Source organism: Impatiens glandulifera, chromosome 7 (assembly GCF_907164915.1).
Source record: "Impatiens glandulifera chromosome 7, dImpGla2.1, whole genome shotgun sequence".
In the NCBI taxonomy this organism is placed as follows: domain Eukaryota; kingdom Viridiplantae; phylum Streptophyta; class Magnoliopsida; order Ericales; family Balsaminaceae; genus Impatiens; species Impatiens glandulifera.
The window spans coordinates 6,084,523-6,102,096 of NC_061868.1; the positions used below are offsets into that span (position 1 = coordinate 6,084,523).

The 17,574-nt window shown below is 30.3% G+C and overlaps 3 protein-coding genes across 3 annotated transcripts; 1 reads left to right on the top strand and 2 right to left on the bottom strand.

The window, feature by feature from the left end:
• Positions 1-4,343: 4,343 nt before the first annotated feature.
• On the bottom strand, positions 4,344-5,470 carry LOC124945501 (long-chain-alcohol O-fatty-acyltransferase-like). The gene has a single exon (XM_047485946.1). It carries the CDS (start codon positions 5,427-5,429, stop codon positions 4,362-4,364), a length of 1,068 nt encoding a protein of 355 aa, XP_047341902.1. The 5' UTR covers positions 5,430-5,470; the 3' UTR covers positions 4,344-4,361.
• An 8,140-nt stretch (positions 5,471-13,610) lies between these two features.
• Positions 13,611-14,761, top strand: LOC124946237. The gene is made up of 3 exons (XM_047486804.1): positions 13,611-13,743; positions 14,171-14,382; positions 14,645-14,761. The coding sequence occupies exons 1-3, from the start codon at positions 13,611-13,613 to the stop codon at positions 14,759-14,761; spliced, it is 462 nt and encodes a 153-aa protein (XP_047342760.1).
• A 1,508-nt stretch (positions 14,762-16,269) lies between these two features.
• Positions 16,270-17,374, bottom strand: LOC124946124 (long-chain-alcohol O-fatty-acyltransferase-like). Its single transcript, XM_047486689.1, has one exon. The coding sequence runs from the start codon at positions 17,363-17,365 to the stop codon at positions 16,283-16,285; it is 1,083 nt and encodes a 360-aa protein (XP_047342645.1). The 5' UTR covers positions 17,366-17,374; the 3' UTR covers positions 16,270-16,282.
• Between the last annotated feature and the right edge of the window lie 200 nt (positions 17,375-17,574).

Below are 17,574 nucleotides of genomic sequence, written 5' to 3' on the forward strand. Positions count from 1 at the left end.
TTGGTACATGTGATTGCGAATTTAAGAGAATATGGGTTCAAATTGAAGTGACATTGACATTCTCTTTCCGAGACCTATGTGATATATGTGGTTATAAAATTGAGGAATAAAAGAATGTGCACGTGGGTGCAAATTTTGGGGGAAGGATGGTTCAAATTTAAGCGTCAATCGCATTCTTTTTCGTCGATACCTAAGTAACCTAACATAATATTTTATCTTTTTTTTCCTCATTATATACGTTTTCAATTTCTTTACTCTTTCAACCTTATGGTAAATTATGACAAAAGACTTTTTTAAGAACGTCCATTGTTTTAGTTTTATGGTTTGTAGTTCGCAACGTGACGTTAATGTAAGATTTTGTAAGTACAATACCAAACCACTCGAAAAATATTGATCCGTAGGAGAACTTGTCATCCCAGATTAGTCAACCATCAGACGTCTATGATAAGAGCCGATACAATGATCTCGGTTGCGACCTTAACAAGTAAGATGATATTTGTTTCAAGACTATTCAGCTTCTTTATAAGATAAAATTTCGAACTATAATAATAATCATAAAAATATTATTATCACTTTAAATAATGAGATATTTTTTAAAAATTAATTTTAAAAATTATTTTTACATTAATATTTTTTTTATTATGAAGCATACTATTAATAGTTAAATGTACAGTACATTTTTTTTTATAATTTTCTTTTAGTAGTAGAAACATTTCAAACTCTCTTTAAAAAAAAATAAGAATAATGTAGATACTAATAGTGTTAAAAATTTGTATTATATATATACATATTAAGACACATAAACCATATAATATATAAAATTATTTTATATTTGCACTATTAAGCGCGGGTAACTTTATATTTGCACTGTCGAGTTGAATTTTAAAAATTAATTTTCATTTGTATTTTAACCGTTCAACAATGCAAGGTGAAATGAGATTGTTTGTTCATAGCTTCAAGTAAAACTTATATTCAGAGTTGAAGTTGACCTTGAATAAATAAAAAAATCCGATAAATTTTATTGAAAATATATTTTTTAATATTTATATAAATTAGATAATGTTATGGAACAAAACTTTATACATATTTATAATATTAAAGACATTTTCTCGTTAAAACTCAACTTCGATTCAAAATATTTTTAAACATTTATATAAATTAGATAATGTTATGGAACAAAACTTTATACATATTTATAATATTAAAGACATATAAATTAGATAATGTTATGGAACAAAACTTTATACATATTTATAATATTAAAGACATTTTCTCGTTAAAACTCAATTTCGATTCAAAATATTTTCAAACATTCTTATTTTCATAATCATGATTTATTGTTTGTTTTTATGAAGAATAGGTAACTATATATTTTTTTTGGAAATGACTTATTGGCATTTAGTTAAAGCTCAAAAGGGAAAGAGTACATGAGTTTTGAACTAGGACAAAACAAATCTTTGTCCTAGTTTTGAAAGAACTAAACATGAATAACAACAAACCACAAACACCACAAATGAATACAAAAAATCCTACACAAAACAATTAATTCATCTTGCCTTAAACAATGACAACTTAATGACTTATTCAAAGGTGATACCCCAATTTACATAAAGCTCCAAATTCACCAAAATAATGGGAGTTCTTCTCCATATATGAATAAGAGCAAGTCTATCAAATATAATGTCATTAACACTTGGTCCTCATTTCTCCAAGCTCTTAAGAATATTCTAGCATTCATCTCCATCCAAACTTGATATATAATAGTTCCGTAAGCACTTGAAGACATTAGCATGAAACGAATCACCACTAGTCTTTGTGAGCACTAGGTCTTTAATGTGGCTCCAATCATCCGAAAAACTATGAAATCTGAAATTGTTAGCAAATTTCCTCCAAAGAATATTTAATGAAAGCACTCCTCCAATAAATGAACTATCGATTCTTTACAATTAGAACAAAGAACACAACAAATATTAGGAATTGTCATGAACTTACTTTAGTTTATAAAGTCTTTGTTTTTGTTGCAAAGTTAAGCTCTTTCAATATGTATAATTGAAAATGACTTAAATTTACATTATAAAAATGTTGAAGTGGTGGAATTTAAAAGTCAAATATATATGTTACTTTGGTGAGATGTTTTTATTTATTGTTTTTTTTTTATTATTATTATCCTACCAAATATTTTATAATACGTGTTTGTTTTGACAATTTTTTTAATAGAGTGACTTAAGCATATTATTAAAAAATTGTTTTGTTTTTTTTTATAAAAATTTGAAATAGTTGTCTAATCCATTATTCAGTGTTTCATTAGGTGTCTATTATTTTTTTAATCTCCCATCGAGATTTTGAATTGTGCAATCTAAGGTTGGAACTTTTATATTATGAATCATTTGAGGTTTTCCCCTCAACATTTTTGTTTACTACTTAATTATTTAAAACAAGATATTTATTAATTTAAAAGAAGAAACTTAAATTATTTATTTATTATTCTTTTGTGAGCAGTTCATTTGAGAAAAAAAAGAGTCATAAATAACTAAAAATGTTTAAGAGTTCTAATATTAAATAGCACAATTTAAAATTTGAATCTCATTATCTTTGGATCTAAACAATGCTATTAATATTATATTGAATATATAATTGACCAAAAGATTAATTGTATGAAATTGCATGCAGGTCTGGTGGTAATAGAGTTTTAAAATATCTTACAATGAAGGTCAAACTTAAATAATAAGATTATCATCGAGGAATATTTAATGAATTAGGTTAAAGACTACATATTATATATATATATATATATATATATTATGAAATTATAATAATAGAGCAAAACTGATGAATTTCATTAGTTAAAGTAAGTAATAGATATTATATTATAAAAATAATTTAAATTTGATTTGCATGTTATTGTTTTGAGTTACTAGTATTATATTAAATAATGTTTCTTTATTGTTTCCCTCTTCTTGACATTTTGTTATAAATACACTATTGAAAAAGAAAAAGAAAAAGAAGAAGAAGGAAAAATTGATGTATTTAGTCATTTAAAGTTCTAGAATTACATAAAAGTAATGAAGTGTGAAGGTTCATACTCACATGGCCTTGTTGTGCTTTTAGCTATAAAGTAATTGAATGTTCACGTCACTTTCTAATAAAATATTGTAAATATATAAATTCAATTTTTATTTTTTCTAGAATATATATATAAAGTAATTGAATATTCACCTCAATTCCTATTAAAATTCATTTTTTTCATGGATTAATAGCTTTTGTTGTATTGGACGAATACTCAATGAAACACATTATGGAAACCAGCTAATTTGACAAGACGTTAACAAGATGTATCTTTTGACATATGTTGTGGTTGACAATGAAAATGCCAAAACTAAGAATTATGGGCCAATTGAAAAAAATTTTCCTTGTGATATAAAATTATAATATTTATGGTATAAAATATATAATAATATATATAAAAAAGTTAATATAATTGTGAAAAAAATATACTCATATTAATTTAATAATAAAAATTTGGAATCCATATATGCGGGCCCTCCAATTATATAGCTTGTCCTTCTTTTGGACTGACATAGATATTAAAAACAAGAAATTTTGGAATTGGTTCATAGAAATCTATATATAACACTTAGACATTAAATGAGTTTTGGATAGTATTTGTGTCTCACAAATAAAATGTATAAATTTTACTAAAATTAACTTAATAGCAAAATATAAAAAGAGAAATGATTAAGTGAGGAAATTTGGTGAAAGAATGACTTGACATAATCTTATTCGTTGAAAAAATCAAATAATTTCTCTCTTTCCTCCCACTTTTACATTTTCTAAATAATGAAAGGTGATGCCAAGTCATTCCCTCACCAAATTCTCTTACCAAATTCTCTCTTTATATCACTCCTCATATAAAAAGTACATTAATTTTTTTTTATTTTTATTTTTCTTATATTTTTTATTTTTTATAAGAGACCTTTTAAGTGGACTTTCCTAGTGGGCATAGTTTTTTTTAGATTTTAATTTTTTTTTATCTAAAATCATTTTTTCAATTAATCACTTATTTCATTAACCAAAATATTAAAATATTTTTTATTTTAAATTATTATTTTTTATTTTATTCATATATATCAATACTTTTAAATATTTTTACCAAAAATAATCATTACCTTTTCAAGATAATCACCGATCATTATATTTTTTCCTCTCTAAATTTTTTCAAAAACAACCCTTCGAACACGAACATATACATGTTCTCATAGTTATAAACCTTAAGTACTAAATGTGGAAAAGAATAAAACCACATCATCTTAAAATAACATTAAATTATGAGGCAACCAACCATCAATAAACTAAAAATTACATCAAAAACTAATTACAGAAAATAAAAACAGAATTTTATCCTTAACAAAATTAACCATAATAGGATATTCATCAATAGCCTTTATATCAACATCATTTCTCAATAACTGTGGGAAGAACAACCAATTCCCCGTCACAGCCAAAAACAGACACGTCATCATCACCGACACAAACTCCGGCAACCTCAACCTCCCCGCAACCGCCTTCTTAACCTCCACCTCCACCGCCGTACAAATTCCATGAAGAACAAAAAACCACGTCACCTCCCACGTAGGCGACGCACGTGACAGATAATAATACATAACCTCGTGCATTAATCCCGACACCAAAAACGTCGCCAAAACCGCCGCCGCCGCCGCCAATTTCCGCCGAAGAAACCTCCCGGTAAATCTCCTCACCGGAATGTAAACCGTCGGCCGGAGAATTCCGGTGACCATTAAATTCCAACGTCTACCCCAAAAATCTTGTAAAGATGTAGACTTATAAGGTTGGTCGAATTGCGGTTCTAGATCCGCACCTAGAATTGCCTTCGCCGGCGCGGCGGTTAGGGCTAACGTCAGCTGAACGCCGAAGTATAAGTGTAAGGAATAGAGACAGAGTAATATATATGGATGAAGATATGGTCTGTATTTATATGCTTCGATTACAGCTGAGAAAAGAAGAATCTTGATTGATAAAATAGCTGATTTCTTAAAAACTGATTCAACCTTTGATGGGTTTTTGGATCTTTGAAAAGGGCCTCCGATTTTGATGGGTAGAAGGCCGACGGAGATGAAATGGACGAGGGATTTGTTGGGATTTGGAGGAGAGAGATGAAACAGGGGAGGTTGGTTGAAGGCGAAGAGGAGTAATTTGAAGTTTCCTAGCCATGTTAGGTAAAAGGCCATGGGACCGCTGAAATGGAAGGAATTTAGGGTTAGAGGTAGAATGGTGAAAAGGTAGAAGATGGGAAGGAGAGAGATGAGTTTAGGAAGAGGGTTATGTAAACGTGAGACTAGGAAGTAACAGTAACAGAGAGCTGCCATTGATGAGATCCATACCTTGAAGAAGCTTTGTATTTCATTCTCCATCTTCAAGGAACTCTGGTATTTGATTTGCTAACACTAGCAGGAGGGTTATGTTTTTATATAGCCAATCCTACACTTACAACAACAAAAAAAATATATATATATAAAGAGTGCTGATTCCCACTTTCTACCTGACATTCCATTTTAGGATAGGCTAGGGCTAAACATAAATTAAGGGCTTGTTTTCTTTGGGTTTTTTTAAAAATTCAACCGAAATCAATTTTTAAATCAATCACTTCTTAACAATCACATTACTCATTTCATTAACCAAAATATCAAAATACCCTGTATTTTAAATTATTATTTATTATTTTATTTATATATATCAATACCCTTTAAGTCTTTTTATAAAAAACAATCACCACCTCCTCAAAATCATCACCAATCATTATTTTTTTCTCCCTCTAAGTTTTAAAAAAAATCCCAATCCGAACAAGGCCTAAAATTTTTAGTTGAATTTAACCAAAATTAGGAAGAATATATATATATATATATATATAGAGTAATGAAAGAAAATTATGTGTCTTTATATTACTAGTTTGAAAAAAAAGATAAAAGGGCAAAAGAGAATAAAGAAATTTTTTATTATTTTTTCGATTAATCAAATTACATCACACATTTCTCTCTCAAATTCCCTTCCTCAGTCATATATATATATATATATAATTTGTTTAAAAGTTAAAATCACACATTTCTCTCTCAAATTCTCTTCCTCAGTCATATATATATATATAATTTGTTTAAAAGTTAAAATTATTTAATTAATGACATGATAATGATTACACATAAAATAAAATTAGAAGATAAGCCTCGAGAAGCAAATGGACAAAAGAAAAAAAAAAAAAAAGAAACTTTCACAAAACTTTCACAACATTAATATAATTAGAAAGATTCCCATGTGATACACACAAATAAAAAATATAAATAACATAATTTTTTTAAATTTTTTAATAAATTATGAATAATATATTAAAATAAAAAATATAACACTCTCTTCCATATTTTAATCATTTCGGTAAAACAATTATATTCTTACATATTTCATCACATATTTTTTCGAATGAACCTCTCATCTCCTAACCTTACACTTTCACTTTGGTCAATAAAATATTTGATTCATATTTTTTAATATTTAGTATCGTGATCTCACACTTTGGTCAATCAAATATTTGTTTCATATTTTTTTAATAACTTTCAATTGATACCGACCTATTATCTTTCGACAAACCACATCTTAATCACACTTGTTAAAGGTTGTACTTGTTTTTGTTAGGTTGCAAATTCTAAACATACATAAAACATTTTTAATTTTATTTTTAACCGTTTTAAGTTTATGGGTGGGTCAACCCACAATCCGACCTAAGTATCCATTTACTCTCACATATATATCCAAATTAACCACAGTTCTCGACCCGGCAATCTGGACACTTTAAAAATTAAGCATAATTATATATAAATAAATTAAAATGTCCCGTGTTCATTAAATTTGGTGTTGAATTTAAAATATAAAGTGTTATTAGCCTAGTTGGTTAAAGGGTTATATTTGCTTTGTTATGTTGCAAATTCGAAACATACATATAATATTTTTAATTTTATTTTTAACCGTTTAAAATTTATGGGCGGGTCAACTCACAATCCGACCCAAATATCCATTTACCCTCACATATATATCCAAATTAACCACAGCTCTCGACCTGATAATCCGGACACTTTAAAAATTAAACATCATTATATCTATAGATTATAATAAACTTTAAGAGTTAATTTGTAAGGTAGCAGGGTTAACATGTAAAATAGAAAATCATCATAATTTATGATTTTAAGGAGGTGATAATATTTTTTTTAGTAAAATAATTTAAATAAAAGGTATATATAATAATTTTAAATAAAGAATAATTTCGTATTTTGGTTAATAAATAATTGAGTGATTTGATGGATAAAAGGAGTGAAATGGTTTTGGATTCTTTTGGGTTGCAAACCTTATTTTTGTTTGATTGATGTTGTTGAGTATTTTTTGTTTTTGTTTTTATTGTTAATCCTCAACTAATAATTTATTATGTTTGGTAACATTAAATATAGACACTTTGTCTTTTTAATGATTTTATTGTTAGATTTAAACCACTCTAGTTTATATCATATAATTATATGAATTATTAAAAAATCTTAATAACTAATAATAAGTGTTAGTTTGCTCAGCTTATTTGAGACATTGTAATAAATTTTTAGTAATTTTAACGAATAAGATATCACGAATAAATAAGATCAAACAAAATCAACTAGAACAAATAAGAAAGATAACTAGATAAGCCCAAGAAGTTGAACATATCAAACACCACAAACATTAACTATTCAAATAAACAAATGTATCTAAACGTTTAAAGAATAAGATGAATCAAACAAGTCCCAAGTGAAATCAAACATGAAACTTTAATTATTTTAGGATTCGATTTAGTTGCATGATGGGCTTGAACAACTATGGAGCTTATGCATATTTCTCTCGTGCAAAAACTTAGTTCCTCGTCTTTGTTTCTTCTCAATGTTCTAAAAGTTTAGCAGAAGCTTTCTTGTGCATTTGATTATTCAGCTCATCTCATCTAGATTCTCCCAACGTTAGCATCGGGTATTGCAACTTGATATTTGTCATGTAATTGCAAGCATCGCACAATTCCTTTTCGAAACCCGCAATTTAATGTGGCCATGATTTCACATCACCAAATACAAAACTCCAATCCAAAGAATCTTTGGATATAAACAATGATATCATATTGAACAATTAATTGTCCAAAAGAATTATTAAATAACAAATTGCATGTATACAGTATGGTTTAAGTATTTATAATCTCCCAATGTAAAAGATAATGATTTTAATTTCTTCTAAAGAAGCTAACACATAAAGAATAAGATTATCTTCTAACTAATGGACTCATAGAATCGATCACATGAAAAAGGAACAAAATATTCAACCAAATAGTTACTAAAAATAATATATCAGATACCAATATCTTTGTATCTAGTCTCTATCTTACATTATTATTATTTTCAATGATTAATCTAGATACGTGAAAAACTGGTTTATAAACATAATTGCGAAAATATCAATGTCTCAATCTCTACAAGAATATTATTCAACAAGCCTAACATTAGAAGTTTTATTTTTATTATGTGGTTAAAATTTAGTATGGATTTTGATTCTTCATGACCAATAAAAAAGTATGGGGATATGATTGGCTTATAATATATATTAAGCAATTACCATTTGACCATTGATTTTCAATAATAAAGTAAGCAATTAATTAATTTGTTGGCCATTGATTTTCAATAAGAAAACTAACTTGTTTGAAACAATTAACATTAATAAATTAATGTGATTAATTTTAAAATATATTTTTGATTTTATTTTTATTTTTAATTATATTAATATTTTGAATTTAAATTAGGTAGTTATTTAAAACACTTATATTTAAATTTTAAAATGTAATATCAATCTCCAACTTATAAGTGATCAAGTAAATTATTATTTTTAATTAAAAAATTTAGTAGAATCTACTAATACATTCATTTTAATTTAAGGTGTTTATAGTAAAAATTAAATCCGAAACTTTTGATGAGATCTATATTTGAGTTAACTAGTGAGTTAAACGATGAAATAAGATTATTAGTTTTTCTTTTATAAAAATATTTAATGTATTATATTAATATTAATTAACATAATGTTGTCCCACGAACTGTCTAATGTACAAAAGTTGTCCGACAAGTGGCGTGAAAGACTAAAGCTTTATTGTTTCTTTTGTCATATTGAGACATTTATCATCCCACAATGGTCCAAGCCATTAAAAATAATGTTTTTTAAAATAAAAATTTTGGAAAGAGATTACAATTATATATATCTATGAATATTCCACTTCAACCTAAAAAAGGTATTTTTAATTAAAACTGAATACAAAACTAATTCTACATGATTTAATATGCTATATAGAATAGTGTGCCTTTAGCAAATCATATATCATATAGAAGATAATTAACTTAATTTTAGATGATTTGTTTGAGGAATCTTTGGATATAAACAATGATATCATATTGAACAATTATCCAATAGATTTGTAAGGAATTGCATGAATACAGTACATGTCTAGCCTTAGGGATATATAATTCTACAATGCAAAATTTCTTTAAATGAAGAAAAACATAAAGAATAAGATTATCATTTAGGAACACTAATGGATTCAAGAAATTGAATCACAATAAAAGGTAGGTAAAAGAAACACAATATTTCACCAAATAGTTATGTATGTGTTTTTTTTTCATTCGTTCGCTCAAAAGTTTTAAAAAATTATCGTGTCTTTAAGTGAGGTTCGTGCGATCAAAATTATTGACCCTATTCCTTGCCTCCCCACGTGCTCCCGCGGTAGTAGACGAAGATTTTTTTTGGTAGGTACGACCCATGCATTGCTTTTAAGAAAGAAAACGTTTTGGGTGTTTTAGGCGAACTATGTTAGATAACCTCTTGACTTACCTTCCTCTATATCCCGTAAAAAAAAATGAAAAGGAATGAGGAACCAAAAGTAGAGTTCTCTAGCATAGGCATTTTTAATTTGGCTTGTACATGTTTTAGATCGATCTTCTCGCGAAAGAATCTATCTAATTGACTTTAGAGTCATCACTTTAGTTTGTTTCTTAAAAATACTAAAGAAATAAAACATAAATTTGTTTTTAAGGGTCTAATGCTTGGTTACGTATGAGAAAGAGCCATCAACGCTATATCCCACGCGCCTATCCTAAAGGATCGTCTCCACTCCTAAATAGTTGGCCATTTCATGTTTGAAGGAGTGTTATAATTTCTTGCTGAGTTCAAAATTCTTTTACTCTTTTGAGAATATTGTAACTTGTGTCTAAAATGGCTAGTCCTATTCATTAGAGTAGACAATGTTAAAATAGAGAACTCAGAACAATATTCTGAGAGTACAATCAAGAAGTGAACAATTCCTTGTTTGCTTGATTATAGATCGAATTGAGCATCTGGGTAGAAAATGTTTCAAAAATCACATTGAAGCCCTCCTTGGAATTTTCGGGATCGAGAACTTTGTGTTTAACACCGTCTAACAAAGATATTTTTTAGAAATTGTTCCCAAAAATACTGAAGATTCCCGAGTTGAGAATATTTTTAGGAGCACATTCCAATCGAGTTAGAAATTTCAAAGTTATAGAACTCTGGTTACGACAATGCAAATATAGACGTTTTTCCGAACGTGCTCCGAAATTTTTGAAATTTTTTATAGAGGTCCAGAATATTATCAAGATCTTACAGAATTAATTTCATAATTTTTCTAATTATAAAACTCGAAACACGAGTTTTCAAAATTATAAAATTTTCCAAACGTGTCCTCAAAAATTGTGAATTTTTTTTTTATTATCGTTGAAAATAATATTCTTGACCATCATGTATTTTTTTTTTTAAGATGATTTGGATATTTAAATCCATGAAATGATGTTGTTGGTTAAAGAGGATAAACAAACCAGCCCTAAGGAATATTAGAATTTTAAAATAAAAAGTTTAGGACTAAATCAGATATAAGAAAAGTCCAAGTGTCCCTGTGAAGAAGGCAGAAAGTTTGGGACTGATTATTTTTATGTTACGTGGAATAAGTTAAGATTAAGAGAATTTGGTCAAAATTGCAGTTCAGGGAAGTCAAGGTTAAGAAAGGACAGATTAAAATTCAGGGCTTAGACATAAAGTGAGCATATATTGGTTTCCTCCAATTTTAATTCGAATCCAAAATATTAATTTGAATTTGAATAAGATAATTTGATTTGAGTTAGGTTAGAGTTACCTAAATTAAATAAATTTAACTATTTTTTTATTTAATTAGTCTATAATACTCATACTTTTCTTATTCAATATATTGTTATTTGATTTTTTCATATTAAGCGACTTGATTTTTAAATTGTGATTGTTACTTCCAATAGTAATATTAAGCGATTGATATTCAATAATAATAAAAATAAAACAAACTTGTTTATGATTAACATTAACCAATGTGATTAATTTACAAACATTTGGTTGGAAAAAAATTATTTTGAATGATAATAAAATTTTAAATAGGTAACTTTTAAAGTACATATATTTAAAATTTGAAGATCTTAGCAAAATGGTCCAAAAAGTATTGCTTGGTTTAATGTAGAAAAGCTTTAATGAGGCTGGCTTGGCAGCCTTATCATGTTGTTACATTTATCAACAACACAACGGTCCCTATCATTATTTATCTATATATAAGTTTTTTAATATTTAAATTTGATAGTTTTATAAAAAATAATATTTTGTATTTCATGAATAATATTAATAAATGTGGCAATACCATATTTAAAAAAATATGGTCAATGCGTGTCCCTGGTTGTTTAACACCTTAACAACCTTCTCACAACAAAACAATAGCCTTCGATTGATGTATCGATACAGTACTAATATATCGAACAATGTTGTTAGTTGATTATTTGTTATCAATGGTTAAGATAATTCATTCTTATGAAAAAAATACATCTTTAATTATAAATCTTTAAAGATTAAATTGTATTTGTTAATATACTTTTGTATGTATTTCTAAACTAACAAGCTATCTACAATAATTTAATTCAACCTCACTCAATAACTGTTTTAGTGATTAAAATCTGATCAAATAAGTTCCTTTTCGATTTCATATGAAAGTACTTGTCATTCTAGTTCTTAAAAAAAAGAAAAAAATTGTCCTTCTAAATTCCTTTATATATGTTGAGGTCATATTAAAACTTGTTTTTGCTTTTTCTTTATTGGTTGTTTCAGTCTCTCATAGTACAAGTAAGGATGGTTGATCTCTTTGTCTTCTTAACCAATTTTTCTTTTTTAACCACATAATTTCTAAGAGGAGTAATAGGGAGAGGAAATTTGTGAGAGGGAATGAAGTGTCACCAAATCATTGGCCGAGGAAAAGATAAAATGTGAGGAGAGAGAGAAAAAATAAAAAATTTGTTATTTTTTAGTGAATCAGATTGTGCCCACGTCATTCCCTTTCTCAAATTCCCTCTCCCAGTCATTTCTCAATTCCTAATTTACCATCATCTACTATTTGACCTTTTCATAAATATATATGTTTATTAGAAGTTTGAGACAAGTAGTGAAATAGGAAACGAAGAATAACAAAATTTAAACATGAATATGAATCTCGATCAACATTAATTGTTATAACGGAACGCGTGAGATGACGTAAACAATAAAGAATGACACAGATTTTAACGTGGTTCACCAAGATAAAACTTGGCTACGTCCACCAGAAAGAGATAATCTTATTAGGAGATCAGAACAAATATTACAACCGTATAAACTAGGGTTATGACACGAGTTTATATAACACTCGGTCCCCTGAAACCCTAACAGTTACAGAACTGGGACTGGAAACAATGCTCTCAAGGCAAAGACTTCGCCTTTCTGAAGTGCCCGACTGAACCTTTAAATAGTCTTCAACTAGGTCAACACAATATTTTGGCAAGTAATCTCCAAAATATTATCACAATACTTTTCTAGTTATATTACCATAACGAAAGATCATATTTCCTTTTGTGTTAATCTTATTTCCTTAAATCAAGATTACACACCAAACAGATATATTTTCCTTTTGTTCAATATTCTCTTTCCTTACATCATCAATTCAAGACATCTCAATAAATCTCCACCTTGACTTGAATTCCCTTAAATGTCCCAAATGCATTAATCAATGCTCAAATATTCTATCTCCTCTATCTAATCTAGAGTTGTCATATGACAACTTAACAGATGCATTCGTCAATGCTAGATGGCCCATATGCACTCACCGGTGTCGGATGACCCAGATGTACTCGCCGATGTCGGATGGCCCAGAAGCACTCGCTAGTATTGGATGGCCCAGATGCACTCGCCGGTGTCGAATGACCCTGATGCACACGCAGGTGCTGGATGGATCAGATGCACTCACTAGTGTTAGATGGCCTAAAAGCATTCACCGATGTTAGATGACCCAAAAGCACTCACCGGTGCTGGATGGCCCAGATGCACTCACCGGTGCTGGATGACCCAGATGCACTCGCCGGTGCCGGATGACCCAGATATACTCGCCGGTGTCGGATGGCCCAGAAGCACTCGCTAGTGTTGGATGACCCAGATGCACTCGCCGGTGTCGGATGGCCCAGAAGCACTCGCTAGTGTTGGATGACCCAAATGCACTCGCCGGTGTCAGATGGCCCAGAAGCACTCGTTGGTGCCGGATGACCCAGATGCACTCGCCGGTGCCGGATGGCCCAGAAGCACTCGCAGGTGCTAGATGGCCCAAATGCACTCGTCGGTGCCGGATGACCCAAATACACTCGTCTCTCTCTTTTAGATCCAGAGTTGTCTCCAAGATAACTTAACATCTTCTTAGGTAACCCAAATATTCAAGTCTACTCAGCAAATCTCCACCTTGACTTGAATACTCCCATTGTTGCAAACAATAATAGCACAGACACATTAATCAATGCTGGATGTGACCCAGATGTATTTGTCAATACTAGAGATGGCCCAGGTACATTTATCAATGTTAGAGATGGCCCAGATGTATTAGTCAATGCTAGAGATTGCCCATATGCATTAGTCAATGTCAGAGTTGGCCCAAATACATTAGTCAATGTCAGATGTGACCCATATGCATTAGTCAATGTTAGATGTGACCCAGACGCATTAGTCAATGTCAGATGTGGCCCAGATGCATTAGTCAATGCTAGAGTTGGCCCGGATGCATTAGTCAATGCCAGAGATGGCCCGGATGCATTGGTCAATATCAGAGATGGCCCGGATGCATTAGTCAATTCTAGAGATGGCCCGGATGCATTAGTTAATGCCAGAGATGGCCCGGATGCATTAGTCAATGTTAGAGATGGCCCGTATGCATTAGTAAATGCCAGAGATGGACTGGATGTATTAGTCAATGCCAAAGATGGTCCGGATGCATTAGTCAATGCTAGTGGTGACCTAGATGATCTACTACATCTCTCTTCTAGATTTAGAGCTGTCTCCAAAACAACTTAACAACTCCTTTATTGACCCCAAGTATTCAAGTCGACTTAATAAATCTCCACCTTGACTTGAATAGTCCCATTGCTGTAAATCATTGTGCAACTTCAGAACCGAATACATTATCTTCATAGGTGAATGGTTCTGACATATTCACCTCCTCTAGAATGGCAATCTCAACGGTTATTCTGCTCCTACCGATAACTTCGGCAACCCCATAAGCCCTATTATTTCAGTGAAGCCCGCATTTTCATCTATCACATTATCTTCTCCTCCAGATTGACAATCTCAACGGTTGTTCTGCTCCTACTAATAACTTCAGCAACACCATAAGTCTTGTTGTTTTAGTAGAGCGCGTATCTTGATCTGCCACATTATCTTCTCCTCCGGAATGACAATATCAATGGTTATTTATGCTCTTGTTGACAACTTCAACGACCTCCATAAGCCCTGTTGTTTCAGCAAAGCTCGCGTCTTGATTTGTCACACTGTCTTCTCCTTCTGAACTTGTCGTCTTGATTCTTACTATTGTCATCTCAATTGAAAGAACAAACAATCGAATAACCTGAAGCTCTGATACCAGTTTGTTATAACGGGGCGCGATAGATGACGTAAGCAATAAAGAACAACACACGTTTTATCTTGGTGAACCACGTTAAAATCTGTGTTGTTCTTTATTGTTTACGCCATCTATCGCGCCCCGTTACAACATTAATGTTACTCTTACAACTTGTTTGATTTATTTTTTTTTCTTGTTTTTGAGATTATGTTCTCTTTTCTTCTTAGGTTCACTTTTTAATGTCGAAACTATTTGTCGCAAACTTATTATTGAAAATACAATCGTAAAGTTTTATTTTGTAGTGGAAGTAAATATTAATCGAAAGAACCACTTATATATGTTATTGGAAGAATCACTATTAACCATTGAGTACGACAATGCAAACAATCACTTCAGATTCACTTTCTCGACCTTTTCGTCTTTCACGAGAGTTGCCTTATTCTGATAGTCCGATTGTAGGGATGCCAATTATAATTCGTTTCAGAGTTTTTCGATTGAATTGTTCAATTATAAACGATTTTGCCTTATTTAACCGGTAATTGATTAGAGATGATATTTGTGTTCTCCGTACGATCTCACTTTAATTCTGACCCGAACACTAATAAAACACAATTAAATAAATAACATCACTAATATATTTATTAATTCTTCATATTTTATAAAAATTTTAAATTTATTTCTTAAAATAATTTAAATTTTAAATATATTATAATATATTTAAAAATTCATTTATATAATTTTATTAAATTATTTATTTATTTAAAAATTATGATATATATAACGTGCTGTGCTGCGAATATTTTTTGAAACTAAACAGTCCGTGGGTGATACTAATATTTTTTTTTGAAATATAATGGGATAGAGATTTTCACTTGACACAATAAGTTCCATTACCATCCTATCCAAGTGTTCGATGATCATTGTGTCTTTATGATAACCTCAGCATCATGTTCTTTTTATTTAAGTTTTAGTTCCTCACAATTAATTAATATGTTTATTCATAAAAAGAATTATATTCATACTATTAAGAAGATACTAATAAAAACATATATTATATTTATTATTTTGACAAAAATAATGTATGAATAATCATTACACCCATCTACAAATTCAACAACGCTTAAATGCCGACACATAAGTTGTACTCTAAACTAAAACATGAAAGAAAATATATTTAGCACTTTAACACCCTTAATTAAAGTACCTAAAAAGGTTTGCATGCATATATCATTTATATAATTTTTTTTACCAAAAACAAATAAATGAAAGTAAAAACTGAATTTTATCCTTAACAAAATTAACCATAACAGGATATTCTTCAAGAGCCTTATTATCAACGCCATTTCTCAACATCTGCGGGAAGAACAACCAATTCCCCGTCACAGCCAAAAACAGACACGTCATCATCCCGGACACCAACTCCGGCAACCTCCACCTCCCGGCAACCACCTTCTTCACCTCCACCTCCACCTCCGTACAAATTCCATGAAGAACAAAAAACCACGTCATTTCCCACGTAGGCGGCGCCCTTGAAAAATTATAGTTCATAACCTCATGCATTAATCCCGACACCAAAAACGTCGCGAAAACCGCCGTCGCCGTCGCCCATTTCCGACCAATAAAACGGCTTGTATATCTTCTAACCGGAATATACACGGTTGGCCGGAGAATTCCGGTGACTACTAAATTCCAACGACGACCCCAAAAATCTTGTAAAGATGTAGACTTATAAGGCTGGTTGAATTGAGGCTGGAGATCATTCCCTAGAATCATCATCACCGGGACGGCGGTTAGGGCTAACGTCAGCTGGATGCCGAAGTATAAATGTAAGCAATAGATACAGAGTGATACATGTGGATGTAGATATGGCCTGTATTTATAAGCTTCGATTACAGCTGAGAAAAGAAGAAACTTGATTGATAAATCAGCCCATTTCTTAAAAATCGATTCAACCTTTGATGGGTTTTTCGATCTTTGAAAAGGGTCTTCGATTTTGATGGGTAGAAGGCCGACGGAGATGAAATGGAGGAGTGATTTGTTGGGATTTGGAGGAGAGAGATGAAACAGGGGAGGTTGATTGAAGGCGAAGAGGAGTAATTTGAAGTTTCCTAGCCATGTTAGGTTAAAGGTCATGGGTCCGTTGAGATGGAAGGAATGAAGGGTTAAAGGGAGAATGGTGAAAAGGTAGAAGATGGGGAGGAGAAAGAAAAGTTTAGTAAGAGGGTTATGTAAACGTGAGACTAGGAAGTAACAGTAACAGAGAGCCGCCATTGATGAGATACATACCTTGAAGAAGCTTTGAATTTCATTGTCCATGTTCAAGTGCATGCAAGGAACCGATAGAGTAATGTGTTTATATAGTAAATCATATAGAATGGGCACTCATTCCTATTATATATGGTTTGATTGCAATAAACTAATATATATTTCGAATAGAGTGCCCATTCCTAGTTTCTAGCTAACATGCATTCTTTAGGATATGTTAGGGCTAAACTAAGGTTTTGTTTATTCAAATAATTTTGAAAGTGTAACTCAAA